This window comes from Bemisia tabaci, chromosome 6 (assembly GCF_918797505.1).
Source record: "Bemisia tabaci chromosome 6, PGI_BMITA_v3".
In the NCBI taxonomy this organism is placed as follows: domain Eukaryota; kingdom Metazoa; phylum Arthropoda; class Insecta; order Hemiptera; family Aleyrodidae; genus Bemisia; species Bemisia tabaci.
The window spans coordinates 33,690,126-33,718,039 of NC_092798.1; the positions used below are offsets into that span (position 1 = coordinate 33,690,126).

The 27,914-nt window shown below is 42.4% G+C and overlaps 1 protein-coding gene across 5 annotated transcripts in view; it reads right to left on the reverse strand.

The window, feature by feature from the left end:
* Pkn (serine/threonine-protein kinase N) overlaps positions 1-27,914 on the reverse strand; it is a 111,450-nt gene that overhangs the window by 50,811 nt on the left and 32,725 nt on the right. For all 5 annotated transcript variants that reach the window (XM_019059959.2, XM_072302006.1, XM_072302008.1 and 2 more), the window contains one exon: positions 16,827-17,202. In XM_019059959.2, the coding sequence (XP_018915504.1) occupies positions 16,827-17,202 (376 nt within the window). The remainder of the gene's footprint in view (positions 1-16,826; positions 17,203-27,914) is intronic.

Genomic DNA, 27,914 nt, shown 5'->3' on the forward strand with positions numbered 1-27,914 from the left:
GGTTCTTGTAAATTTCAATCCCGGTCCCGGTCCTGGACGCAAACACGAGGCTTCACAATGAAGGAAAAAAAGAAGGAGGGAAGAGAGAGAGAAAAAAAAACAGCCAGAGCCTCGGCAACAACGGTGTCTGCGCGTCTGATTTTATAGCCAGCGATCAGCGCGGACGCCCCCCGAAATTCCCACACACGCCTCCGTGGATGGTAGAGTCGTCTTTCCGTCGGCGGACGCGGCACAGTGGATCGAGCCAATCAGAGAGGTCGGACATGAATTTTTTGAATAAGACTGCAAATTTTGATGTTTAATTCGTCACATTTTAAATTTTAAGGGGTTCTTTTGAAAGATAATTGCACGAGGAGACCAATGGATCCACTGCTAGAGCCTCAAAGTGCTGTAAAAACGGACTTATACGCGTTTAAAGTTTCCAAATTTTGTCCGATCTCTCCTATTGACTCGATCCACTGTGCGCGGGCAGGTCGGCTTCCTCGGGAGAGCGCCAGAGCGGTGGCTGATCTTCCGGCCGCGAGCGGAGCGGGGCTTTGTGCCGGCCGCGGGGCCGTGGGCCTCCCGATGGGCCGCAGAATCGCTGCTGATTGCTGACTGACTGAATCCGACTGATTGAGTGATTAGCCGCCTATTGTCATCCGGACGAAAGCTGATCTTCCTGCCCTGACCTCAGGCACTGCAGCGGTGCAGTGTGCTCGGCACTTGCGAAGTTGTCCGTGGAACCGGTTCGTCCAAGACATGCTGCGGAATTAGAGTTTGAGACATAATTTTTCGAAGAGTTGTACGTGCTAAAATCGAGAACACTCAGTAATTTAAAAGACACGTAAACGTCTTAAAAATTGGGCTTTCCTCTATCTGCACAAGCACACTGGTAAAAAAAAACCTCTTGGACCAATGCCGCATTGCATTGACTCAAGAGTGCAGTTTCTTGTCGCCGGATTTAAGAGTCTTGAACTCTTGTTTCAAGCGGATTTTGCATTGAAACAAGAGTCCAGACTCTTAAATCCGGCGACAAGAAACTGCACTCTTGAACCAAGAGGTTTTTTTTTACCAGTGCAGGTATTTTTGATTCAAGTACTTGTTCCCGCATATGTGACATTTCGCGAGAAACACAATGGTGCCACTGAATAAGCTCCCAGAGTTGAGGCTGTCATGGAAGGGATATCCCACAACGCTATCCTGAGACTCTACCTCTATATCCAGTCAAACTTTCCGTGCAAAGGAAGCGACACGACGCTATCCTGAGGGTGTACCTCTATATCCAGTCTAACTTTCCATGCAAAGGTAGGTAGCAAAGGAAGCAGGGTTTCCATGTCTCCAGTTTTGAAGTCCCTAAACAAAGTCGAAACCCTGGTAATGTATTTGCTCCCTATATTTGCATGGGAAGTTTGACTTGATGTAGAGGTGGACTCTCATGGATAGCTTGAAATATCCCCTCCATTACTGCCTCAAATTTGAGAGCAAGCTATCTCAAAACAACTGAAAAATACGATAAGTTTGGACGATTCCTGGTAATGCATTATTCTACAAAAATGAAGGGAATACATGGCGGATTGACGGCTTGCCACGGTAAATAAGTCGTGAATGGCAGTGAATTTGTCTCGCAATCCCACTGCTTACGGCGCATTATACTCAACATTGATTGGTGTTAAACTTCGATTTACTCCCTCATATCATATGAGAGATCTTTGCATGATGACCACTTCAAAGGGCAGGTATTTTAACAAACACACTTTTAATACAAAAAAAAAACGAGATAAACAAATAAATGCAAGACAAAAAATAGACGAAAAAACAAATGTAAGGACGGGAGATAGAGCGTGGGAAGCGAGCGACAACGCGAAAAAAACCGCGCTTGAGTTATTTAACACCCGAAGCTGTGTGTCGTCAAGTAATCAGTGGTCACTATAGTCTGTCCCAGATACGAAGAGCCCTGGAAAATCAGAGTAATTAGCACTATTTGGCGGGTTGGGGTGCCTCGACCCTCGTCATCTGTCATCTCGTCGCCTCTCACATGCGTCGCACAGAGGGTCGCAAGCCACCTTGAGGCAACGCATACTCCCTTCGCATCTTTCCGCGATGGTTTTCCCCGAGGTCCAGGAGCGGATTCCCGGCGTAAGACGCCAACGCGCCGCGGAGCTCATAACCAACCCTCTGTACGGTGCGGGGTTTGCTCGGTGATTAGTCGGGCACAATAGAACGAACGATACCTTGCTTCTACATAGTGCAAATTATTCTGATTTTCCAGGGCTCTTCGTATCTGGGACAGACTATAATCAGCGATCAACTGCTGACTTCGAGGAACTTCGAGGCGAGTTCTTTCGGAGTGTTCGTTTTTGGGCTTAATTGCGTCAGGAAGGATAAATTAAGTGACAGCGCCTGACCTCAAGATCGTCCTATTTCATCACAGAAGTTCAGGCATTGTTTTTCGATCGAAAACTCTCCGTCGCTTTGACAGCCTCGTGCTGTCACCAAAAAAAACTACCTCTTATGTCCCTCTTTTCCCCCTTTTTTCCTAGCTCAAGATTCGAAAAGGAAGGAGCGACAAAAATCCACGCTTTAGACGTTAGGGTAGGTCGAGTGATTTCCTGAGTTTTGAGAGTTTTCCCGGATATCTCTGACACTACGGGACGAGGTAATCGAAATTCTGTTCAAAACAAGGAGATTCCCGGTTATCACCAAGAGGAATAATTGCTGTCGCGGCATATTATACAGGAATTCCTGTTGATACAACAAAATATTGATGGCCAAAGTGCGAAATCGCGTAACTCCATTTACAACATTGCAGACTTACTATATCATTTTTTATTTTTTCTGTGGAAAACTTGTCAACGTAAATTATTAAGACACTCTTGACCTGCCGTCTGTTATCAGAATGTTCTGTGTAGGATTCAAGGTATAGAGTTAACTTGTTACTCTTCGAAACGATAAAACAGAATCGGAAATTTTGAAATACCGCATTATGGAGATACGTGGTTTCGCACTTTTGCCATCGAAATTCTTCTCAATGCATATGACGCTTCTTATAAGTGCAATTCTATCCTCTTTCACGCTTTTATTTCATTTTCATTTGGACCGCGTTAAACAGAAAGAAACCAAGCCACATCAGCTATTGCCAAATTTAACTCGGCAGTTCAATTTTTTACATGAAAACGGTTGTCAGGATTTCCGTGCAAATTTAGGCGAATTTTCTCCATAGTGCGAAGCAAATTCCTTAAAATTTTCAAAGGAATCCACCGAAACGTTCTCTCGTAAAAAATTAAATCGCCCAGTCAAATTTGGCAATAGCTGATGTGGCTTGATTCTTTTCTGCACTAGAAAAAAAAAAAAAAAAACACATTGGATTTAGAGTCCAGACTCTTGACAAAATTGACAAGAAAAAGGACTCTTGATTCAATCAGATTTAAGCTTAAATCAAAAGGAAATCAGCTCAAATTAAGAGGCTTGGTTCTTGATTTAAGCCTAAATCTGATTGAATCAGGAGTATTTTTTCTTGTCGATGTTTTTAAGAGTCTGGACTCTAGATACAATGTGTTTTTCTTCCAGTGTGTTAAACGCGGTCCATTTACCTGAATCATATCATTTGGACTACATTCCGCAATAAGGAACTATAAATTCTAGCCCGGATTAAAAACGACGTAAGTGCCATTAGTTTCCCCTGTGCACACAAGTGTTTTTTCTTATGAGCCAGAAATTATAGTGCCAAATTGCAAAATGCGGTCCATTTCATATTATTTCGGTATAGTTGAGATTTGTGTCGCTTAATTTTTTACTACACGCGCAGGCCGTGATGACCCGGTGACCCCTGGACACGGGCAGGTGCGTGGCTAACGACCACGTTAATTACGACCGACGCGTGAGGCATGATGGGCCTCAACCTCCGATGGACCTCTCCGCGGGGAGCGGGGGGGGGGGGGGTGCCGGGGCAAGGGGCACGGCCGCGTCGCGGCGCCCACCCGAATTGGGCATCCCCGCTTGAGCAACACCGGGCGGGCGCGTCGCCCCGAAACGTAAACACCTGATGCCACCGCCGAAATCTGAGGGGGACACAAACGCGATGGAGGATTGCAGCATCGCGTGGCATGCAATCAGTGGCGTGGCGTGCTTAGAGATATATCGATTTATCTACCATTTAAATCTATGGAAAAGGATCGATTATCAAGGTGTTCGCAATGAACACCTTGATAATCGATTCTTTACTACTGCTTCAAATGGAGAAATATCGATAGTCGATCCTTCACGCCACGCCACTGCATGCAATGAGATATCACGTTGCCGATTGAGCTTCTCGGTTCAGTACATGGACGTGTTTCTGCCAAACGGGGCTATGTGCATTATGACGTGGGCCCTGTCATGCATAGATTCTCATGGGCCTCAGGGCTCGTGTCTTAACGCACAGGGGTCCGTTCGGCAGAAAAACATCAATATTTGTTTAATGGTTGTAGGTTTATGTAAATATTGTACAAGTAAAGAATATAAATTCAAATTTTGGTAAGCGTTATCGGATGTTGCTAAGATTGTAACACACTTATGACAAATCGCTCATCTTAGAAAGAAGACACTGAAAAAAAAATCTCGGTGTATTTACTAAGAAAAGGGTAAAATTACCAAGAATTCGGGGTTTCATTTGATCCGAGAAATCTGGGTAAAATTATTGAACTTTCTCGGTAATTTTACTGGACCTTGGTAAAAACGCCAATATTTTTTATCGACTGTGGTAGAATTACCGAGATAAAATGGCAAAGTTACCGGGAATTGATTACCAATAAAATTGGTATTCTTACCTGGAAAAAACCGAAAAAATACCGGTTTTTAGGTAAACTTACAAGTCTGTCTTGGTGAAATTACCAATAAGTGGTAAAAAAAAGTGAGATGGTAAAGGTACCAACGGACCTTGGTAAAAACGCCGAGAATTTTTTTCAGTGTGGGTCTCAGGGCTCGTGTCTTAACGCACAGGGGTCCGTTCGGCAGAAAAACATCAATATTTGTTTAATGGTTGTAGGTTTATGTGAATGTACTAGTAAAGAATAGAAATTCAAATTTTGGTAAGCGTTATCGGATGTTGCTAAGAGTGTACACTTATGACAAATCGCTCATCTTGGAAAGAAGACGATGACGTGAAAGGGTACGGAATTTTTTTATCGATTTCCTCAAAAATTGTGTGGTTTTTATAAAAAAGGCATGATTTAAAAACCTTTTATAGCGTAAGTTAAATCACGCCAAAAAAGGAAGTTACTATTCGTTCTTTATGCTTGGAATTTCGGATTTTTCAGAGAAAATGACGCCATACCACAGCAACCTACGTTACAAAGTAACTGCCATCAGCTCCTTTTTATCTCCATGAACAATTTCCCAAAATGTCGAACAAAAGAAAAGTTACGATAGTTTCACTAATTTCTAAAAGCGTAGTTTTGAGAGCCGACGGATGCACGGAAAGTCACAATATACCCACCCATCGTGAGACTTGCACTAATCAGGTATTTTTATTCCGCGTTTAATTATGATTATAATCGTCGTGGGATTGAACGGCTACGTTCAAACTTATTTCCCACTGTATCCAGGAATGCAATTTTTCTACGAAGTAAGTTTTTTAGTGCATGGTGCAGTGAGGCGTCAGAACGACCCGTATAAGTGCATCTCGACTTTCGGTTGGTGATCAGTCCCGGAATACATATGCGGCTCACAATATGTTACCCATAAAATAGATGATAACCTTTAACCCAGACCGATCTCAATTGAGTGAGTTCACACGATAAGGAGGTATTTACCCTCGCGATTCTTGACAGCAGTCTGATCGTAAAGCAATAAAAGTTACTGATAGTTCTATGCTGGAGACAGCGAGAGAGGACGACTTCAATTTTTGAAATGGACTTTAACTAACGTCGACGCGAAGACGGGTTTATCACGAAGAAATCGTGGTTATTTAGCATGATGTAAACTTTAAGAAAATTGATTTAGTTTTCTGAACAGTCCAGTCTTTAGCCCTGCAACTCCTTAGACTTCACCTCAATGGTTACCCTACTGCCTCTTATCACCATGCCGTGTGTACTAGGGGTTGTGAGGGTTAGGAAAAACCGAAAAACGTCGAAGATTCACGAAAAATCGAAAAAATCGGGAAAAAAACCACAGTAACGTTTTCTACCTGAGGGCTAATAAGAAGTAATGAATAATTTGATAAGTGTAATGAGGGGAGCTTTCAAAAAAAAGGGAAAAAAACGAAATAATTTAAACAAAAATACGCTTTTCCCCTACTCAAGCACTTGAAATTGACACAGCCCTCACTTACGTATGCACCGTTTAGGTCTTGGCAAAAAAAAAAAAAAAAATAAATAAATAAATAAATTTCGATTCGGTCGGACTAGATTTTTATTGGCCCGTTTGAGCCCCTCGACATGCACGCGGACCAATGATATGACCGAATCTGCACCCTGCTTCAAACTGCTCGGAAAGACTGAAACGGTGCAAACGGAGCTGAGCGTTTTGTCAATTTAAAGTGCTTCAATAGGGGAGGAGCGTATACTTCCGTTAAACTTATTTTGCGGAAAGAAGGTTTCCAACAACAAATCAGAAAAATTTGGTAAAATTAAACCAAAATCGCCATGAAATTGGATCCTTGCAGAGGATTCTCATAGTTTGCCTTTGGAAACCCTGCCAAGTACAAAAAAAAATTGCAAAGGGTAAGTGCCGCGCCATTCGAAGGTTTCTTGGAAGCCAGGAATACTCGAGTCAAAAAACTCTAAAATGTCACAAAACTTGCAACCCGGGTACTAAAAGTTGATTATCTCTCCGCCTTGTCCACCTTGCGTGGATGACCAAAACCCCGGACGCTTTCGTACTCGCCAGACTGTATTTTCGTTCATTTATGGCCGTCGGGTCTTTAAGCGGTGTTCCGACCTCCCAAAAACGACGCGATGGAAGGCAAGGCCACTTAAAGTTGCGCAAGCTCGGTAATTAAATAATTGCGGCTCAGTTCGCTCGGGCGTGCGACAAGATTTTGAGTGTTTCGAACCTGTCGCGGCGCACGGGCTCCGAGATCAATTACGTTGATGGACTTGGATGTCAAGCATTTCGACCGAGCGAAACAGATGTGCTGTGGCTTTAATCACCGTAGGTGACCCTTTGCGTTTACCGAAAAGTCAAAGTTCAGGCATCGGTGGAGGAGCGGTAAAAGAGCTTAAACACATCGATCAGCTGACGTAAGGGCATGATTACGCTTCAAAATGTACACAACGAAGGATGAGCTGTTGAAAATTTGTATCGTGATCCCTAGATGCTGGCTTGACTGCCCGCGCAATTAACTACACATCCTGGCAGTGCAAACGTTATTGCAGGAAGAGCGAAGCCAGGGATCACCAGATTTTGAGAGCAATAACTGTTATTGTAGATTTTTTATTTTTTATTTCTGAGCACGGAAAGAAGAAAGTTCGCCGCTACTGGATTTCTGATTATATGTAACCCTGGGGCAAAGATGCAAAAGTTCTTAGCCTTCCCCAATTTCAATGTTCCTTCCCCAAAATTTGATGTGTTACTAAATTTGTGCCTCTACATAGAACGACGTGCCTAGCGGTTTCCTTCCTTAAAAGGAGTGCGTTTGATAGTTTCCTTCCCAATTAGCAGCGCGCTTGTAAGGCTTCCGGCACACAGTGGATCGAGTCGATGGGAGAGGTCGGACATGATTTAAAAACTTTAAAAGCGTACATATTCATTAATATGAAATGTTAAAATTTTTAAAGTAGTTTCATTGGTTTTGTTGTAAAAATTTCGATATTAAGTACCCCATAAAATTGAAATTGTGATGAGACAAATGTAAAATTTTACGATTTTTGTCAATAATATCATGTCCGACCTCTTCCAAAGATTCGTTTCACTGTGCGGCACAGAAATCAATATGTTTCACAGTTTCCTTCCCAAAATTGATCAAAATGAGTAAAAAAAACAAAGTCTTCTATAAGTTTAACAGTCTTCCCCAATCCTCACACGAGCGGCTTTTCCAGGTTTTCTCTAACTCAGGGTGTCTACTAAAACAGGCTGGCAATGAATCAGTACTTTTACAGTACTTCTTCAGTACATTCCCAAGAAACTCAGTACCTCCTTGACAGAAAGATGCAGTACTTTTAGAGAACCTGCATTTGAATTAATGCAAAAATTTTCAAAAATTTGAATTTCTCGCACAAATTGCGACGAAATTACAAAATAATGAAAAGAATTCAGGACCATCTTGCGGAGTTTCCGCACTTCCCATAAAAAATCAGAACAATTTCCGGACTTTCCAGAAATTTCGGACTAGTAGACACGCAGCTAGATTTTCAAAAACTTGCCATCCCGTTCCTCGAGAAAACCAGTAAACCAGAATGGAAAAAACGAACAATCGTCTTATAAAACAGTGGGAAAAAGTTGGCAACGGCCAGTTATAGGGCAGAGACCAGGCTGATTCGATTCTGATTCACGCAGATTAGGATCCCGACCGTCGCGTCCGTCGCGATGCAGAGGTCGACCGCTTTGAACTTACAAGTGGCGAGCCTCCACACTGCCAAACCGATCGTAATTCACGCATTTTCCCGTTGTTTTAGGCACGGATGGAAGAGATTTGGCAACAGAGGTCGAGGCGAAGTGACATCGTGGACCGGCCTTTGGCGCCTGGCGCGGAGATGTCTTGAATTCGGGTATAACTCGACGCGACAGTTGCGAGGCGAGAGGATTTCAGCATCACGGCGAGAGATAGTCGTGCTTGGCGATGTATCGATTGATCTGCCATTTAAACCTATGGGAAAGGATCGATAAACAGCGTGTTCACAACGAACATCTTAATAGTCGATTCTTCACCACAGCATCAAACGGGGAAATATCTATAATCGATCATTCACGCTTTGCCACTGCCACGCTGCATCGTTGGATTGTCAGGGGCGAACCGAAAGGGTGACAGCAGACCCGGGAGGGAAAAATCCTGACTTTTCCAGGGTTTCTGTAACAAAGCTGATGTAAATTCACTGCTTTTTCGCGTCAACAGTTTGCACGGGTAAAGCTGAAAGTAAACACTTTTTGGCATTGATTCCACTGTACACTGGAAAAAAAACACATTGGATCTAGAGTCCAGACTCTTGAAAACATTGACAAGAAAAAATACTCTTGATTCAATCAGATTTAAGCTTAAATCAAACGGAAATCCGCTCAAATTAAGAGGCTGGGTTCTTGATTTAAGCTTAAATCCTATTAAATCAAGAGTATTTTTTCTTGTCGATGTTTTCAAGAGTCTGGAATCTAGATCCAATGTGTTTTTTTCCAGTATGTATCGTTAGATTGCCAGGGGCAAACCGAAAGGGTGATAGCAGACCCGGGAGGGAAGAAATCCTGACTTTTCCTGGGTTCCTGTGACAAAGTTAATCTAAATTCACTGATTTTTTGCATCAACAGTTTGCACGGGTATAGCTGAAAGTAAACACTGTTTGACATTGATTTCGCTGTAAGTGACGGGAAAATAAAAGCCACCTTTTTTCAGGATTAAATCATTCAATTAATTAAAATTGAAGTGGAATTCCTCGTTGTAAGTCATTCTTCTGCTCACTATTCAGAGAGTATCTCAAGAGATTTTAGCCTACGTTCACTCTGATTATATGGACAGCGCTGATATGTTTCGGTTTTTAATTTCAAGATTTTTCCAATTTCAAGTATTTTCCATACAATTCCCTAATTTTCCCCCGAATTTCCAGATGGAATTCCCTGACGTTCCCGGTTCTCCTGACCCGTGAACACCGTCTCGTAACTGAGGAGGAGTGATGCGAAATGTCAATACTTTTAGCGCGTTAAAGTCTTCGAAAAACTCAGAACTTGCATGGACTACATGAAAAATACAGCTTTAGACTATTGGGACTTCGATTTTGGAGTGTAGAGTATTCCGCAGGAGTTGGCGATCCAATAACTACACTTATGATACAATAGCCAATAGAGGGACGATACAGGGTCTTTCGCTTTCTATGAGTCACAAAATTACAGATTTTTACTATGGATATGATACGGAGATGAGCATAGCCTCACGGTAAAAGCTGATTCATTTCAGGAATCAAAAAGCGAATGAGTCTTCAAAATGTTGATGCTCAGGTAAGAAGCCATGATCAGGTAAGAAGCCACTCTGTAATTTACACTACACTGAAAAAAAAGTAGTTAGCGTTGAGAAATAATTTGGTAAGTTCTCGCCAAGTAGAATCAAAATTAGGCTTCAGAACTAATTTATTGTACTGAAGCACCAATCAATTAGCTTCATACGCTGCCTTGACTTTACTAGAGCGTGAACCAGAATTGGAAAACAGCACTAGCTGTAAAATTAGCGCTGTGGTAAGACAAATTCACCTTCGGGTCAAACTAATTCGCCCTCAACACTAACTGCCACATTGTCCGTTACATTTATTTAGTTTCGAAAAAGTGGCGTCGGTACAACAGCCTCAATCGCGTCAGCTCGTGAAAATCAATTAAAATGTGAAATTTCGGGCTCGTTTGACAATGTAAATACTCCCGGTATGATTTATAGTGTCCTCTCTTTCTTGAAAACGTTCGAAAGCAACATAAATAAACCTGTTAAGGTTAGAAATCGTCTGTTCGATTCAAAACGTAAACAAGCATGATATTCGTTGGAGTCGTCAATCTTCTGTATTAAATTGCGATTAAAGCGTTCCGCGTTCAGTTTATATTTTACGAAAATCTGTGAACTTACTGCTTACTTCTATAGTTCGTGTTCTCCCGTAATTTCAAAAGAATATCTCAAGTGTTCGGACGGGATATGTTTATTCAGTGTGAACATTCGCTACCGTTTCATGTGTGAGTGTGTGTCTCTCTAAAGGATAATTCTGTCTACTTGCACATACCTATGGGATATTCCTTTCCTCTGTCGTTCATTTGGAACCGGCCAGTTGATTTTTACCTCTCATCTTTTAAGAAATCTTCTTTTCCTGAAAGTATTGTCCAGTTATCATTCGCTAAGCCGTTTTCTCCTCTCTCAGTTTTGAGGTTAGGTTGACCCAACCCTACCGAATGCGAATTAGAGTAGCGGAATTAGTTCCCAGCACTAATAGTGGTTAGTGTACAGAAACCAAAAATCATGTGTGTCCAAATCACACAATATGAGTTAGTGTATAGAAACCATTTTTAGTCATCTGACGCTAACTCATTTTTTCAGTGAAGGTCTTGATTTCATCTCTTTATCCACACTAACAACCTCCTCTGGTGGAGATATTTGCGAGGCGTATTAATTGTGCAGAGTATTTGAACCAACACTGTACTGAGAGAGAGATGAAGAACAAGAGTCATCCTGTGAAATGTACTAATTAAAAAACAAACAAACTAAATGAATCGGTCAAGGAAATAAATTAGGAACTTCACATCATGAAGTTTTCATACAACACTTTTTTCCACGAGATAGGCGAGATTTTCGCGCCCAATTAGAGACGATGAAAACTATAGAGTGACTCAATTTGAGCAGAGGAAAAAAAGTCGAGTTACATAATCCTTGCCTTCGGAATTTCCGGTGCGATATTTTTCCAGCTATCCTCACAGATATAAAATATGTAGATTCAATGTCTCCCCCTCATTTTAAATCCGTCCTTCAATACATTTCAGTGGCGTTTTACGAGAGAAGTCTATTGATGTATTAATGGTCCTTCATGCTGACGACTCTCGGATCTAGCATAGCCTTAGGCCACGCGACTAGAACATTATCAACGAGGTTATATGCAGTGGCGTGGCGTGTTTTGCGATACATCGATTGATCTGCCATTTAAACCCATGGAAAAGGATCGATAAACAGGGTGTGCCTTAATAGTCGATTCTTTACCTCAGCTTCAAATGGGAAAATATCGACAATCGATCATTCACGCCTCGCCACTGGCTACAGGGAAAACCCATACTTTCAGCCGCAAACCGACATCAAAAGTGGTGAGCCCTTATGACGGGTGCGAATCTTAACATGCAAATGGTGGCAACCCTGATGTTTTATCGATGATCAAGATCATCGACCGATCTGCGGTTGGAAAATTGAAAACTATTGTCTCTAAATGGAATTACTGCGAGTAGGCCCATGAATATATTCCGCGGGGACGACCGATTTCCGCTATGACGCATTGGAATTTTGCCTCGCGATCTCATGAGTTGGAAAGGTGAATTCAAGATTTTAAGCCATTTGTTTTTTTAAAGTTTCCAGACTTGACATTTAACGATTTAAACGAATCCTTTAAGTATCCTCCTGAGAAGAGAGAAAAACATAAATCATATAATTTATGAGTGATTGATGACGTGATTGGCGGGCAGAAATGTACGGTGGATTTTAAAATTCCTCTTCCAATGGATAATTTCGTTCTGGAAACGGCCTGCGTGCATTAAATGCCAGCAAAATTTACGTTTTCCGACTATTCCCCGTCTTAATTTCAGTAGACTCTGTACGCCAAATAAGTCTCCCCACTTGAGAATTCGACAAAAGATCCGCCAACTTGCTTCTTGAGTTTACTACGAATGTAAAAGTGAAGTCAGACGATCTTACATCACAAGTCTAAAAGTGCATAGACTTATTGGAATCCTCTATTTTTAAAAGGACGAAAGTCCAATTTTTTTGAAATCGTTTTTATTGCATTTTTTGGACTTTTTTGCACGTAAGCACATCTTCGGTGTAAACTTGCCAGAAGTTCAATGGATGGAAAGGCCGACCTGACTTATTGCCTCTTCTGGAGCTTTTGAAAGCCTTTTTTGAAGCTTTTATTTGGAGTTTTAGACAGTCGGTTTTTGAGCAACTCTTTTAAAAATAGTGGATTAATTTGACGTGCACTCAATTTTATTTCAAACGTCGTTTCTGCGAAAAGTATTTCGATTCCTAGAAAACCGTTGCGCTCCCCAGACCGCTATCGGTCGCTGCACTCATCACTGACCATACTCACATCAGCTGCGGAAAAAAATAGAGAAAAAAGGAGAAAAACACCAGAGTGCATTGACTTTCGCATTGCGCGGCGCACAGTGGATCTACCTGATAGACGAGGTCGGGCATGGAATTCTTGGCTAAAATTTCAAATTGTGATGTTTATTTCGTCACAAGTTCAATATCAAGGGGTGATCCTGAGGGAAAATTCAACGTAAAAAGCAATGGATCATTTTATAATATTTTTTTCCTCATATTTTCGACGCAATAGTAGTTTTCAAAGTTCCCATAGTTTGTCCGACTCCTCCTACACTGAAAAAAAATCTCGGTGTATTTACTAAGAAGATGGTAAAATTACCAAGAATTCAGGGTTCTATTTGATCCCTGTTTTTTCTTGGTAAAATTAACATTTATGGAATTGGTAATTTTACCGAGAAATCTCGGTAAAATTATTGAACCTTCTCGGTGATTTTACTTGACCTTGGTAAAAACGCCAATATTTTTTATCGACTGTGGTAGAATTACCGAGATAAAATGGCAAAGTTACCGGGAATTGATCACCAATAAAAGTGGTATTCTTATCTGGAAAAAAAAACAGTAAAAATACCGGTTTTTAGGTAAGCTTACCAGTCTGTCTTGGTAAAATTACCAATAATTGGTAAAAAAGTCAGATGGTAAAGGTACCAACGGACCTTGGTAAAAACGCCGAAAATCTTTTTTCAGTGTGTTGACTCGGTCCAATGTGCGGCGTTTAATAATCAACATAATTATCAACATCTCGGAGGAGCAGATAAGCTTCATTCCGGTGGCGGAGAAAGGTGGCCGGCCGGGGCAAACGTGACGTTTCGATCGAATTTTTTTCCCTCGCGCGACTTCCAAGTTCCACGACGACGGAGCAGGCTCTCCTTCCGCGATCCTCCCCGAAACGCGAAACGCCGAGTCGCATCATCGGGGTTCCTCAGCTCGACTGGATCGCGAGCTCATTTGAAGCGTTTCGCATTGTTTTCCGCCAATTAATGCATTTGATTACACGTAAATGTTCGCAGATTAACACTTTCACCGTCATATGAGGCCGCGATGCCGGGACGCCAGATCGTTACATTGAGGGCGTTTCGTTCCGAGTTGAATATCCTGAGCTTTTAAAATTTCATAACTTCAACTTCAACCCGACTTTACGAAGTTCTGAAATGCGAAATTCCGTGATTTACCGCACGGAGAAAAAAAACTTCGTGGCTGGGACCCGAAGTTGAGGTCATATGGATCTCTGAAGTTTTCGGATTGAGCATCTGAACACTTTAAGTCCAGCTGCTGAGGTTCGGATCACACATCTGAAACTCCAGTTCTTACATCTGAAGTACTTCAGATGTGAGAACCGAAGTTTTTCAGATGTGAGAACCGTAGTTTTTCGGATGTGGAAACCGAAGTACTTCAGATGTAAGAAATGAAGTTTCAGATGTGTGATCCAAACCTCAGTAGCTGGACCTAGAGTGTTCAGATGCTGAATCCGAAAACTTCACAGATCCATATGACCTAAACTTCGGGTCCCACGCAGGAAGTTTTTTTCTCCGTGCGCGGGAACTGCTTCGATGCCCGCCAAAGCGACGATCTCCAGAAAATGAGTGAGTGTGGTTTGCGTGTAAATTTTGACGACACTGTCTGATGGGAAACACACACTTTTGTCAATTTACATAAAGTGTATTCCTTTTGCATTTCCACGTATCTGATACGATATTGGCTGGACAAATAAGGCATATGCCCTAGTCACACGCAGGAAGAAAAAGAAGAAGAAAAGGAGAGAGAACATTTCGTGACTTTCCGAGGAATTGAGCGCGGAAATAATTTCCGGAAGGAATTTTAAGCGTTGAATTCTTTCAAATTGGAAAAATAACCGAGTTCAAAAACTCGAGAGTGGAAACTGATTTTTATGAGTAGATCAACAAAACTGTGAACAGATAATCGCTAAGAGAATTTTCGTAATTTTCTCTAATTGATTGACAAATTCATCCTTGCCACTAAAATAATACTAATACTTTTGTAACATGTTTGATTTTGATGCGGCACGGTTCATTGTAAGGAAGGATTTTACATGTTGGCAACACTGAATCGGCATAACCTGACTGAAATTCCTCAGCAGAGGTATGTTTAGGTAAAGTTGTAAGTTCACTTTCTGCGGAAAACGATGAAAGCGGTAAAAAATGCTGATGAATGAGGCATTATGGACATAGGAAGTAGTTAAAAGCATTCGTCTCTATGTATCGGAAGTCTGTGACTAAAGCTCATGGGGAAAATGATCCGGATAGGTAAACTGAGATATGAAGGGAACAGTTAGGGGCCTCAGACAGAATTTATTGAACTTCATATCCAGCTTGGCGTTATTCAGTATGTGACCTTTCGATTAAAACCGAGGGTGTAATTCGCGACGCTTCCGATTAAAGTATGTCCGCTTATTGGTTCCCCAACACTAAGATAGACTTCAAACATTTTTCTGTTAATTTGTCTTATGCGCTATCAAATAATAATCTCTACGATCTATATGGGCTCCCGTGAGCAGGTGTCGAGGTAAGAAAAAAAATTATGATATGTAATCATGGGTGCTGAAGAAATCAACAGCATCTCTAACCAAACCTTGGATTTTTCCTTAACAAGATCTAAAGTGGTTCGTATTTAACTGCGTTTAATTTTTTGCTGATTTATAGTTGCAATTAAGTATGCGCTTCAGCGGCTCTCGCGATTACGAGGGACCATTCTCAGCGTGACTTTTACGATATACACCATACGAGGCTGTTTATTTGCTTTTCACTAGCGTTGCAGACATGTTGATCCGAACAGCGGTGTTGTCATTTCAACAAAATCAAAAGAAATTGAATCAATAACCAAAAAAATCTTGAGCTTCGACGTGAATTCTGTTTAAATTGGTCATGGTTAAAGTTTTTCTATAAAAATTCCCTGGTTTTCGAATAATGAGATGAATGTTGAAGTCCTCTACTCCTCATATCAACTACAGTCGAAGGCCTATATAGCTGAAAAGCCGAAACCGTCAAAGTAGGCTCCACTCTCTTCCCAATAGGTAGGGTTTTCGATGAACGATTAAATTTAAGGAAAAATAAAGAAAACAATTCAAAGGAATTTCAGCATGTTAGCGCGTATGCGAGAAAAAAAGTACTTTGCATCTCGCCCTGTAATTGAGTTGACCTGCTCTTCGAAGTTCGGCACAAGTGTCGATCATCTAGCTAGCTGTGCTGCGTACATCTACTTGTACGAAGGACGATGGTAACCTAATTCATTGGTATTTTTGCTGGGAGAGGTCAACTCAGTTTTAGAGCAAGATGCAAATGCACTTTTTTCAAGTGTTAGAACATATTCCGTGTGAATCAAAGTTTTTCAGTACGTAAAAGTTAACCCTCGGTTCACTTGCAGTTCTGTCAGTTGAAGCGGTTGTTCGCTCGACTGCGGGTTTAGTCTACTACACCAAAATCGTCTGCTCAACGATTCGGTTCGCGTAAGAAACATACACTGAAAAAAAAAAAATTGTACTTTATATATTATTTGACTTAAAGTGTCGTTTCTTGTCGACAAAATTTGGTGCTTTTTTAGTTAAATCCGTGAGTTTTTAACTCACCATCAGTTTTTTGGGTTAAAGAAGCGTCGATTTGCAATCGTTAAGTTTAAGTGAAAAAAAAAACAGATACAAAACAACGATACTTTAACTCAAAAAGCTAACTTCAAGTTTAAAAAAAAAAAGTTGTAGACAAAAAACGACGCGTCAAGTCAAAATAATATCTCAAGAAAAAATTTTCTCAGTATGTAAGTTTCATTCTCTGAGCTGTTTTCTCAATACCGTGTCCCGAACTTTCCCGGGATTTCAAAGTATCCCGGTATATTTCCGGCACCCACCCTGAACCCTGTAATAAGAAAGCGAAGTGGCACTCACCGTGTCCGTTGAGGTTGTGGTTGGCGAGGGGTGAAGCGGGGTTGCGTGAGAGGACGGGCGTGAGGGTGGTTTGCCCCTGGGTGAGGATGATCTGGGACTCGAGCTCCTGGAGCTCGGCCTGGAGCTCGCCGAGCTTGTAGTTGGACATCTTGACGATGGACTCGACGTCGGAGAGGCTCTTGCGGTCGGTGGCCACCTTGCGGAGCTTCTCGGCTCCCTCCTTGATCTTGAGCTCCTTGCGGATCTCCCGCTTGATGTGCTCCTTGAGCTCCTCCAGCTTCCCGGGGAGGCCCGGACCGGCCTCCGGGAGGCAGTCCGTCTGGAACCCGTACTTGTGGCTCAGCTCGTACAGCACCGGGTGCCGGATGTAGTCACCCTGAAATCACACCAAAAACTCACATTAGACACTCGTCCATTACTCAACTGAGAAATAGGGATTGAGGACAAAGAAAAACTGAGGCGTCTAGAACTAACACCGGCAATTAAATACCGATTGCCCTGTCTAGAAATTGAGCAATCATATTAATTTTCTACGAGGAGCGACCAAAACTTCCAGCTGTTGTTAACATTTTCAAAATTTTCTCGCTTGATAACAAGAAAGTCACAAAAAAACATGAACAGGAAGGCTTTCTTGTTCTTTTAATATTAAATTATAATAATTAATGATGGTACACATTTTAGATACGGTAATGGAGACTGTCGGTTTTTGTTTAGACGTCTCAACTACTCGGGTCATATGGAACCGGTTGCCGGATGTGGCTACCCCGAAATTTCACATTAGACAATGCTCAGACAGTTCGATAGACAAAGGTCTACTCAAGGAAGACAAAAGGGATATGGAGGGATTCTATTGGTGGATGCGGGTGGTTGCAATGGACAAAGAAGGTAGGTAATTGACTTACTAGCGGCAACCCCCGAGAGACCCTATAATTAGTCCCTCCCTTAGTCTATAGGAACCGACCATTTCAACCAATAGGATCGCTTTTTGTCTACTTTTTTTGTCTATTTTGTCTATAGCTTTGTCCATAAATTTAAAAAATCAGCCCGCAGGTATACAATCCCACAACTTCAGTGTCGGGAAGAAAGCCAGCGACGACCAGTAATATTTGAGTGGCTTCTCAACCGACCATATGCACGCGTTCCCGACAAGTTCTAGTTGAGCTTATGCAAATCGAAATACCTGGTTTTCGTTCCTCTTCCCTAATTTGGGTATCGAGTTCTACGTTTTGTCATACCCCGGCAGACCGGACAGGTCCCACCACCCCTCTCAGAATTGCATCATTGCATTCTTTTGTTTATTTATGAATTTTTTGTGTGTCACGTATCCCGCTCGGTCCAGACCGGACCATTGATCATTTTTTATAAGCTGACCGATCCGGTAGATAGAATTCGTAATTTTAATTCGTGTTTTTTAGACTTGGATGGAATAAGAGCATGGCGCCGTCTCTGTGTATTTCTAATAGAGTTAGTTGGTTAGTATTATTTAAGACATTTAGCGTCACAGGCTGTTAACGTCTTTACAGAAAATTTTGAAAATGGGAGTATATATGAAAATTTAGATTTTTAAATTAAGAGAGGTGAAGAGTTTCAGAATTTTGGTAGTAAAATTGGGTTCATCGCATGTAAGTGGGTTTGTATTTCTGTTGACTGTAGGGGAGTTGATCTGTGATTGGAGATATCCGAGGGCAGAGCAGTCCATAAGTACGTGTTTGATGGTTAGAGGTGATGAATTACAGAAGTGACAGATGGGTTGATTTTCTTTGGAGATGATATGATTGTGAGTGAAAAAAGCTCTGAATGGCGAGAGCTTTGATGAATCGGATGGTTCTAACTTAGATGAGGAGTTACGAACCTTCACCAACACGTCTTACAATACGATTCGCTGGGACACAGCTAAGTTTTTACATACACAGATGACTGCCTAGTTATCGGTGTTCCGTTACTTTTTTTCACGTCGTTCTCTGCCTCCGTATAATTCTTTGTGAAAAATAATTTTGGTATACCTTTTTAAAAAACATTTTCTGAGCGTGTCAAAATTATTACGTAGTTAAACATTTTGAGCAGCAATATCACAATTGAAGCGTCGCATTGGCGGATCCAGCAAATTGGCAATCCAGCAATTTTTTCTCTATTTAAACCTATTATTCTTGGAGGGGCCAGGCGCTCCAACAAGAATCGATTATTTAGCATAGGTTTAAATGGAAGGAATCCATTGTTGCCAAATTGCTGAATCCACGCAGTTTCGATACTTGAAAGTTGGCAACACGGGTTTTCCTTCACTTGAATACATTGAAAATATCGATTTAAGATGAGGAACGCTGCCTCACCTGTTCATTCAACTATTGACCTACCCACTGGGTGGATTTTTATAACAACGTGTTCCGAATTTCATTCCGCTAACAATCCGAAGTTTGGGAAACTTGTTTGGCTCATGACGTCGCCCGAAGCTCACCATTCACCTATATTAGTAGGAGGTGGTAGGTCAACAGCCGAAAAAAGGACAATGGCTGGTGCTCCCTTATAATTGTCAATAAGGGAGTGCTGAATCTCCGAAAATAAAAGCTTCTACCTGGCGCCAAGAGGCCAGCGGAGGGTCTCTTAAGTCTCTGGTTAAAGGGAAGCATAATCGGTAATTATTTTTCATGTTTTTTATTGTTCACTTTTAAAAGCATGTGATTCAACCAGACATCGAACACATTCTACCGTGCTGAGGAAGAAATTCGTATAAACATTCGATAGTTGCCACATTTCCTCCGATAAAACTTTAATTTTTGAGGATAGTTGGGTACTTTTCTTGAGCATGTTTATATATTTTAGATCAAATCGCACACAAAATTCTCTTAAAAATTCAGAGAAAAACATTGATAAGTTGGACAGAATTTTCAGGGTTTTTTGAGAGAATTTGACAACGTTCGAACGCTCATGCGGCGTTTTTCCTTAGCTCAGCAGCACGGCTCTTGGCGATCCTCCCCCAATGACGCGAGGGTCTTGGCGATCATGGATTCCGTTTCACTCTCGACCAGACACCATCCCACCGTGAGCCGCATCCTGAATGGGAGCGAATGAATGAGCTCGCGCACGGCGCACATTCTGCGGGCGAGCGCGGCGCACAGTAGATCGAGTCAATAAGAGCGGTCGTACATGAAATTGTCGACTAAATTTGCAAATTTTGATGTTCACTTCGTCACACTATAAACTTCCAGACTACAAAAAACGGCTGGCCAAAAATCAGTACTTCTACGGTACCTTTTAGGTGCATTCCCGAGAAATTCAGTACCTCCGCAACAGAAAAATTCAGTACTTTTTTAATACCTTTGTTTAGACGAAATTCGAAAAATTTCAGAAATTTGAATTTCTCGCTCAAACTGGGACAAAAATGACAAAAATTCCGGACCTCCTAGCGGAATTTCCGCTCTTTTTCCAGTAGTTTCGACCGCCCTTCAAAAATCGGAACTATTTCCGGACTTTCGGGAAATTCCGGACTTGTTGACACTCTGTTAGAACAGAAAATTTCACGAGGAGACCAATGGAACCACTTTCGGAACCTCAAAGTTTTGTATGAGCGGAGCTACAAGCGTTTGAAGTTTCCGAATTTTGTTCGACCTCTCCTATTGACTCAGTCCATTGTGCGGCGCGAAATCGCACCTGTGCGGTTGCTTGGGGCCGGCTCTGGATCTAGCTCTAGCTCCTCGCCTTGCCCTTGCTCCGGCTGCGCAGTCCGATTGCGCCGTGTGCGGGGCCCGAGCACGGCGTTCGCCGGTGATCTATGATCTTGACCCCGTCCCAGAGACAGCGGGCATCGCGGCGCGCGGACCCAGACGCCCGGACTCCCGCCGTCGCGGTTTCGCGCCGCACAAGGGATCCAGTCAATAGGAGAGGTCGGACAAACTTTGGTAACTTTGAACGCTCGCAACTCCGTCCATAAAAACTTAAGGGTTCGAAAATTGCTTCCATTCAGGGTGTCAAGTTGTTTTTCATTTGGGGAAATCCTGAAGAAATCCTGATTTCGTACTGCTATATCCCGATTTCATAATTTTTCCAAATCCTGATTTCTTGCGAAGAAAAATTAAAATTTCTGCATGAGCGTAAGCGAAAGCAGAACTTTAAAATTAAATTCTAAAGATTAAAAACAGATGTAAATCAATGAAGATGTTAATACACGCTAATGAACCAGATCGATCCGATTGGACGGCCGATTTTTCCTCAGATCCTGATGAAATCGGGATTAAAACCTGATAGAATCGGGAAAATCCTGATACTTAACACCCTGCCAGTGGTTTCCTTGTACAATTTTCTTCTAGAAGCACTCTTCAAAACTTAAAATTTGACGAAATCAACATCAAAATTTGCAGTTTTAGCAAAAAATTTCATGTCCAACCTCTTCTGTTAACTCGACCCACTGTGTGTCGCTCCACTCGGACCTGCTCCCGGAGAACTCTTTTCCCCCAGGCGAGGGGGAGGGGAGGGCTGGCTTCTAAAATAACTTCTTTTTTTCTCGGCGCCTCTCAATTCTCCGGACTCGTGATCTTCTCCGGGCTGATTGTTGCCATTGATAGACAAAGCGATATACAAAGAAGACAAGCTGGAAATGGAGCGATCCTATGGGATCGGGTGGAGGCGGGTGGTTGCGATAGATAAAGGAGGTAAGTGATAGACTAACTAACGGCAACCCACGAGAGACCCTGCAGTTGGTCTACCATAGTTTCCCTCTCAGTCTGTAACACACACCCGTTTCAACTAATGAAATCGCTCCATGTTCCCTATGTGCTCTATATATGCTCTTCTTTGTCTATCCATTTGAATAATCCATCCGCTTGTGTTGATTACAGTATCTAAACGAAAGTAACTAAACTGGACCAAAGAGTCTCTTGGATACAGAGGATAGACTCTCAAAAAATTGATAGTAAGAAAACATACTCTGGATTCAACCAGATTTTTCCTTGAGTCGCGAACCAAGCCTCTTAGCTTAGGCGGATTTCCTTTTGATTAAAGCCAATATCCGATTAAATCAAGAGTATTTATTCGTGTCAAATTCTTTAAGAGTGTGGAATCAGGGAAAGTCAACAATGGTTTTTACGAAACCAGGGGTCCGTTGGGAGGGTACACTGAAGGATCCAAGGCTCTTTGAGATTTCGATATGTTTAATGTCACAGATGAATTCGGAACGAACGGATTGGGAGGATGGTTGTGAGCGGGTCTGAATAACTGTCGCCAAAATTTAGCTGGAACGATGATTTTTCAAAGTAGATAAATGAATATAAAATAAAAAATGGTGAGCCGTATTTCCGACTACAGGGGGCATGTTTGGAAAAAGCTAATGGAAAAGTCTAGTTTGGAACCATAAAACATGCGATTTCAGTCTGCAGCCCAACCACAGACTGCATGGCTCATCCATCAAAAGCGATGGATCCAAATCAAATCTATAAGATGCTTTTTCCCAAAAGCGAGCTTGGCTTTATCATAGACAGAGACAAGAGACCCTCCACTGGCCTCCTAGCGACAGGTGGAAGCTTTTACTTTCGGGGTTTCAACTATTCCTTATGGACAATTATTAGGGAGCAACATTCATCACCCTAGTTTCGGCTGTTGACTTACGTACATGGTCGATGATGAGCTTCGGATGACGTCATGAGCCAAACAACTTTCCCAAACGTCGGCCATTTCCGGCTTGTTTGCAAAACGAAACTGCCAACACATTGTTGAACATCAACCATGTAGGTAAGTCAACAGAAGAATGCTGAAGTCCCGAAAGTAAACGCTTCCACCATGGCCAAGATACTAGTGGAGGGTCTCTTGTCTCTGATCATAGATGTGATAAGGTTGTGGTTGGGCCGCTGACCATTCTGTAGCGCGACGAATGATGCAATTTTACGTAAGTGAAGAGAGTCATAGGAATAGGGCTCATCTTACAAGACAATGCTCAAAAGAAATTTTCCGGGGAACTATCAATTTCCAAATCGTTCCAAAACCCAACGGGGTGGAACTTGACCCGCTTTCCGAAAACTTACGCATTCCGATCTCGACTCGAATACACCGAGATTTTTTTTTCAGTGCAATTTCCAAATCGTTCCAAAACCCAACGGGGTGGAACTTGACCCTCTTTCCAAAAACTTAGGCATTCCGATCTCGACTCCCGGCAAGCAGAGAGGGAAAGCTCTCGGTTGAACTTCAAACTTCTCGGGATCGGCGCGTGCGGGGCTCGCAAATTGAAACGTTGCGTGGAATCATTAACACGCTACGAGCGGTCGCGTCGGTTCAATTAGCGAATGTTTCCTTCTGGGAGAGAAACCCGACGAGTCGCCGAGTCTGGCGCGAGAGGGGGAGAGACGCAATTACAAAGGCGGTTTATGACAGCATCCGCAGCGTCATTTGTCACCTTGACGCGGCTCCCGGCTGCCGCAACGTCGCGCAACGTGGACGCGGAGAAACGGCGCGTCGAGCATGCGTAATGCGCGGTCTCCGAGTGAAAACAAAACTGAAAATCGGACCTGCGGAGGTGATGAAGGGATGGATTGAACGTATTACTGCTAAACGAAACCACAGGAAGGTGGGAAACAAAGGGTGTGCTCGTTAGTCGAGGGCCATAAGAATAAACGGGAATTATAAAGCGCCAGTGACGTCAGTGGCAACGAAATGCCGCCGCCGTCGCGGTCGCCCGTCTTCCGGTTCAACTCATGAGCCCCGTCCACAACGATCTTTTACCATGGCCACGACTCATGAGAGCCGCGTTTCGTTTGCACTTAGTTCCGTTTGGTAGAATGTAAAATCCTGCTTTTCCACTTCTCCAAAGGGATCACGCCCCCTTTTACGTTGTTTCTTATGCAGCATTCTAAAGCACACCCCATCTTTCCCACCCGTCAATTATTCCGTTTAGCAGAAATATGTCTAATTGGATCAAAGAATAGAGGTCTTGCATGTGCGGGGGATTTGCGATGTAAGTACTTTTTCTTACATGAAATTTTGCGAGAAACACGATGGTGCCACTGGGTCTCTCTCTCTGAAATCAAATCTCAGGTTCAAAAAAAGCTTTCAAAATTCAGGCCGTCATGGAGGAGAAATCCCACTTTGATAAAAATATTTATTGAGATATGATACTTTAACTTAAAGCATCGTTTCTTGTCGACAAAATTAAGTTTTTTTTTTTTATAGTTAAATCCGTGCGGATTCAACTTGAAGTCAGTTTATTTTAGTATTGGAAGCGTAATTTTGTAATCTTTTTTAAGATTAAAAATTATAAAAAACCGTTTCTTTACCTCAAAAAACCTCCCTTAAGTTAAAGCCACACGGATGTAAGTAAAAGAAAAACCTAATTATATCGACGAGAAACAACGCTGTAAGTCAAAGTAATATCCCAAGAAGTTTTTTTTTTTTAGTGCACGCTACGTCAAAATATCAACGCGAACCACCATAAGTATCCGTGTAAAATACCGCAGGGTTAAGGCTCAAACAAGGCTGCGGCTACGAACGGTCCGAGCGAATCCCTTACTTAACACGTCGTCGAAAAGACAATGCTGCGCACGTGTTAACTTCGCGACTGTGGTGTTTGAGATTGTAATCCTGTTTGGCCGGATAAGTAGCTTATTGATATATAGTTGCAGTGTACTAGCAAGATTTTCGGAATGAAAGGTGCTTGAACTTAAAAGCCAGTAGTAAAAGACGGCTGGGAATCAGGATTCATGCCATGGCGTCACAATATATGCACACATGGAGCACGTACTGTTTTCGCGAGGGAACGTAATATACACAACAAGCCAATGAAAATGACGGATTAATTCGTCGCCCTTCAGATGTAACGTGACCCCTGTTTTACTTATAAATCCATACTCTCTGGAGCTCATGCGGGAATCGAGATGCGCCCTTACGTCAGAGGCTAGAGGAGCGACAAATTACCCTCACATTATGACGACTGCGATGCTTATTTCAGCTGTTTTAGTACAGCTACTGCCGCACAGTGGATCGAGTCTAAGCGTGATGTCGGAGAAAATGTGGAAACTTTAAACGCTTGCAACTCCGTTTATACGAAACTTTGAGGTTGTAAAAGTGGTTCCATTGGTTTTCTCGCGAAATTTTCGTCAGTTAGCACCCATTGAAATTTGAAATGTGACGAGATAAGTATCAAAATTTGCGGTTTTACGTCAAGAATTTCATGTCCGACCCCTCTGATTGACTCGATCCACCGTGCGCCGGTTGACCACAGTCAATCGATTATACGTTATTATACGTGCTGCTGTTCGCAGATAATGATAAGAATCCTCCGATGGTGATTATATATAATCGGCGATTTTTCCAGACAATCATATTTGGTGATGATGAAAATCACTAGATTTCCAAGTTTTCTCCCAATAGACCACTGGCCAGAATCTGAGAATTTAGTAGAATTTCGAGGGTAGACTATTAGACATGTTCTCTTGTGATAATGTCACCCAGAACTACTGATTGAAGACATTGAAATATCTGGCAATAACTGATTAACACAATCATATTCTCAGGAATCTAGACTGTATATTAATTTAATCATTTTATTTCATTTGATTTAATTTAGTTTTAATTAAATACTAAAATAATTTTATTTAAAAACTAAATTTAAATTTCTGCATTTTTATATATTTTTTAATTAAAGATTATCAATCTTATTTAGGTATATTTGATATTTAAATTTATTTTACTTTAACACTTAACTTTTAACAGTTTCTATTGTTTAATTTCGTAACTTAGGTTATCAAATAAATAAGTAAGTAAATAATAAGTCCCTAAGGTCTCCACAGTTGATGATCCTTGCCGGGAATAATTGCATGCGTGATTCATCGCCCTCCTGATATTAGGACGTAACTACACTGCGCGATGCACCCTGTCGTCCATATAAGTAAATGCTTTCCCGGGCTCATCCCCGAGTGTAGTCACTCCCGTATGTTATTTATGTTAACCAAGCGACTAAATAATACATTATTAGCTGAGTGATATGCAAAATAAGGGCTCTATCTGCGGACTGCGGACAAGTATACGCGCACGTTGGTCAACATATGCCCCTGGCTTTTCCAGGTTTTCAATGTCTTTTTAAGAATCTGTCACCTTACAAATGCATATACTTGCATCTTTGAAAGGATTGTTGCATCTATGAATGCATTGCGCCAAAGCTGGGAATCTACACGCAAGAAAAAAGCGCATTGCCTGGCCCACCTGGCGCGGTTCTTGAAATTCGGACGACCTACTCCGGTAAATTTTAGGCAGTCACCAATACTACTTGTCCACGTAGCTTTGCTACTAGCAGGTTCACTTACCTCTACATTCGCTTGTAACACAGCTACCTGAACAGAGACAAGAGATGAAGAGACCCTCCACTGGCCTCTTAGCGACAGGTGGAAGCTTTTACTTTCGGGGTTTCAACAATGCCTTACGGACAATTATTGGGGAGCAACAGTCATCACCCTAGTTTCGGCTGTTGACTTACCTACATGGTCGATGATGAGCTTCGGATGACGTCATGAGCCAAACAAGTTTCCCAAACGTCGGCTATTTTCGGCTTGCAAAGCGAAACTGCCAACACGTTGTTGAACATCAACCATGAAGGTAAGTCAACAATAGAATGCTGAAGTCCCGAAAGTAAAAGCTTCCACAATGGTCAAGATACTAGTGGAGAGTCTCTTGTCTCTGTACCTGAACGAGGGACAAATATAACCTAGAAATGTAACTTTCCGCAGCAAGACACCTAAATATTGACAACTGCCACAGGGGAGAGGCAATCCGCTTCTTTTTGCGTGCACCTTAAGGTATTCTACTCAAGCGCAGGTAGAACTCGTCTAGGTACCGAATGACGTTGATCTCGTTTGCCCGGAGGTCCTCTTCGCCGGCAGCGGCAGCCTCCATCAATCTGATCGACATCGCGTGAGTTAAACACTTGAGGAGTAGCCCATTCCCTCCCGTTCGGGAGCCACAGCATGTGCTAAGGAAAAACGCCGTATGAGCCTTCAGGCGTTGCCCAATTTCCCCTGGCAAATCACTAATTTTCAGAAAAATTTTTGAATGTTCGTCTATCAAATTCTCGGATAATTTTGTTTGTAATGGAGTGCATGGGTGAGGGATTTGCGATTTGACCATTGATTCTCATTTAAAAGTTCGCGAGAAACACGATGGTCCCACTGGTTTTCTCTGAAATCATCTTCCAAGCTCAAAAAAAGCTCTCAAATGAGGCCAAAATGGAGGGGATATTCCACCCTTCCCTGAGAGTACACCTCTGCATCAAAACAAACTCTCCATGCAAAGATAGGGAGCAAATACATTGGCAGTGATGCGGTGTTTTCAGTTTTGGAGTCCCCAAATAAAGCGGCAACCCTGCCAATGTATTTGCTCCCTGTCTTTGCATGAAGAGTTTGTTTTGATGTAGAGGTGGACCCTCAGGGTTGGGTGGGATATCCCCTCCATTTTGGCCTCACTTTGAGAGCTTTTTTTGAGCTTGGGAGTTGATTTCAGAGAAAACCAGTGGCACCATCGTGTTCTCGCGAACTTTTACATAAGAATCAACAGTCAAATCGCAAATCCCTCACACATGCAACATCTCCATTCGATCTAAGACGTCTGAAAATTTCAAGGAAAATATTCATGATTTTCCTCAAAAATAAATATTTTATCGTAGGAAATTTGGCAACTCTCTAATGTTGATACGGCGTTTTTCCTTAGCAAGGCAGCATAGCCAAGCTCGTCGGAGTGGCGACTCGACTGCAGTGGCGCGGCCGGCGGCGGCTCCGGCCACTATTTTTAGCGTTTTCTATTTCGAGCGTCACCACGGCTTCGGCATCGGGACGGCGATTGATTTCCAGTTTCTGGATTCCCCGGTCGCTCCGCCAGGCTCGCCGACGCATCCATCATAATCGACCAGACGCGGAAGTGAGTGCACCGCGGGTTGCCGGCTTGTGTGTGCAAGGCGTCGCCATCCACTGAGGGGCTCGGATAGGTCCACGGGATGACTGGTCTCAAATTTTTCGGGGGGGTGGGCGCTCCTCCGCGAAGAGTTTTCGGGATTTGTTCACAGAAAAAAACTCCGGCCGTAAAAACCGTACTTACGGGCTACGCTACATAGACAAACCGCCCGCG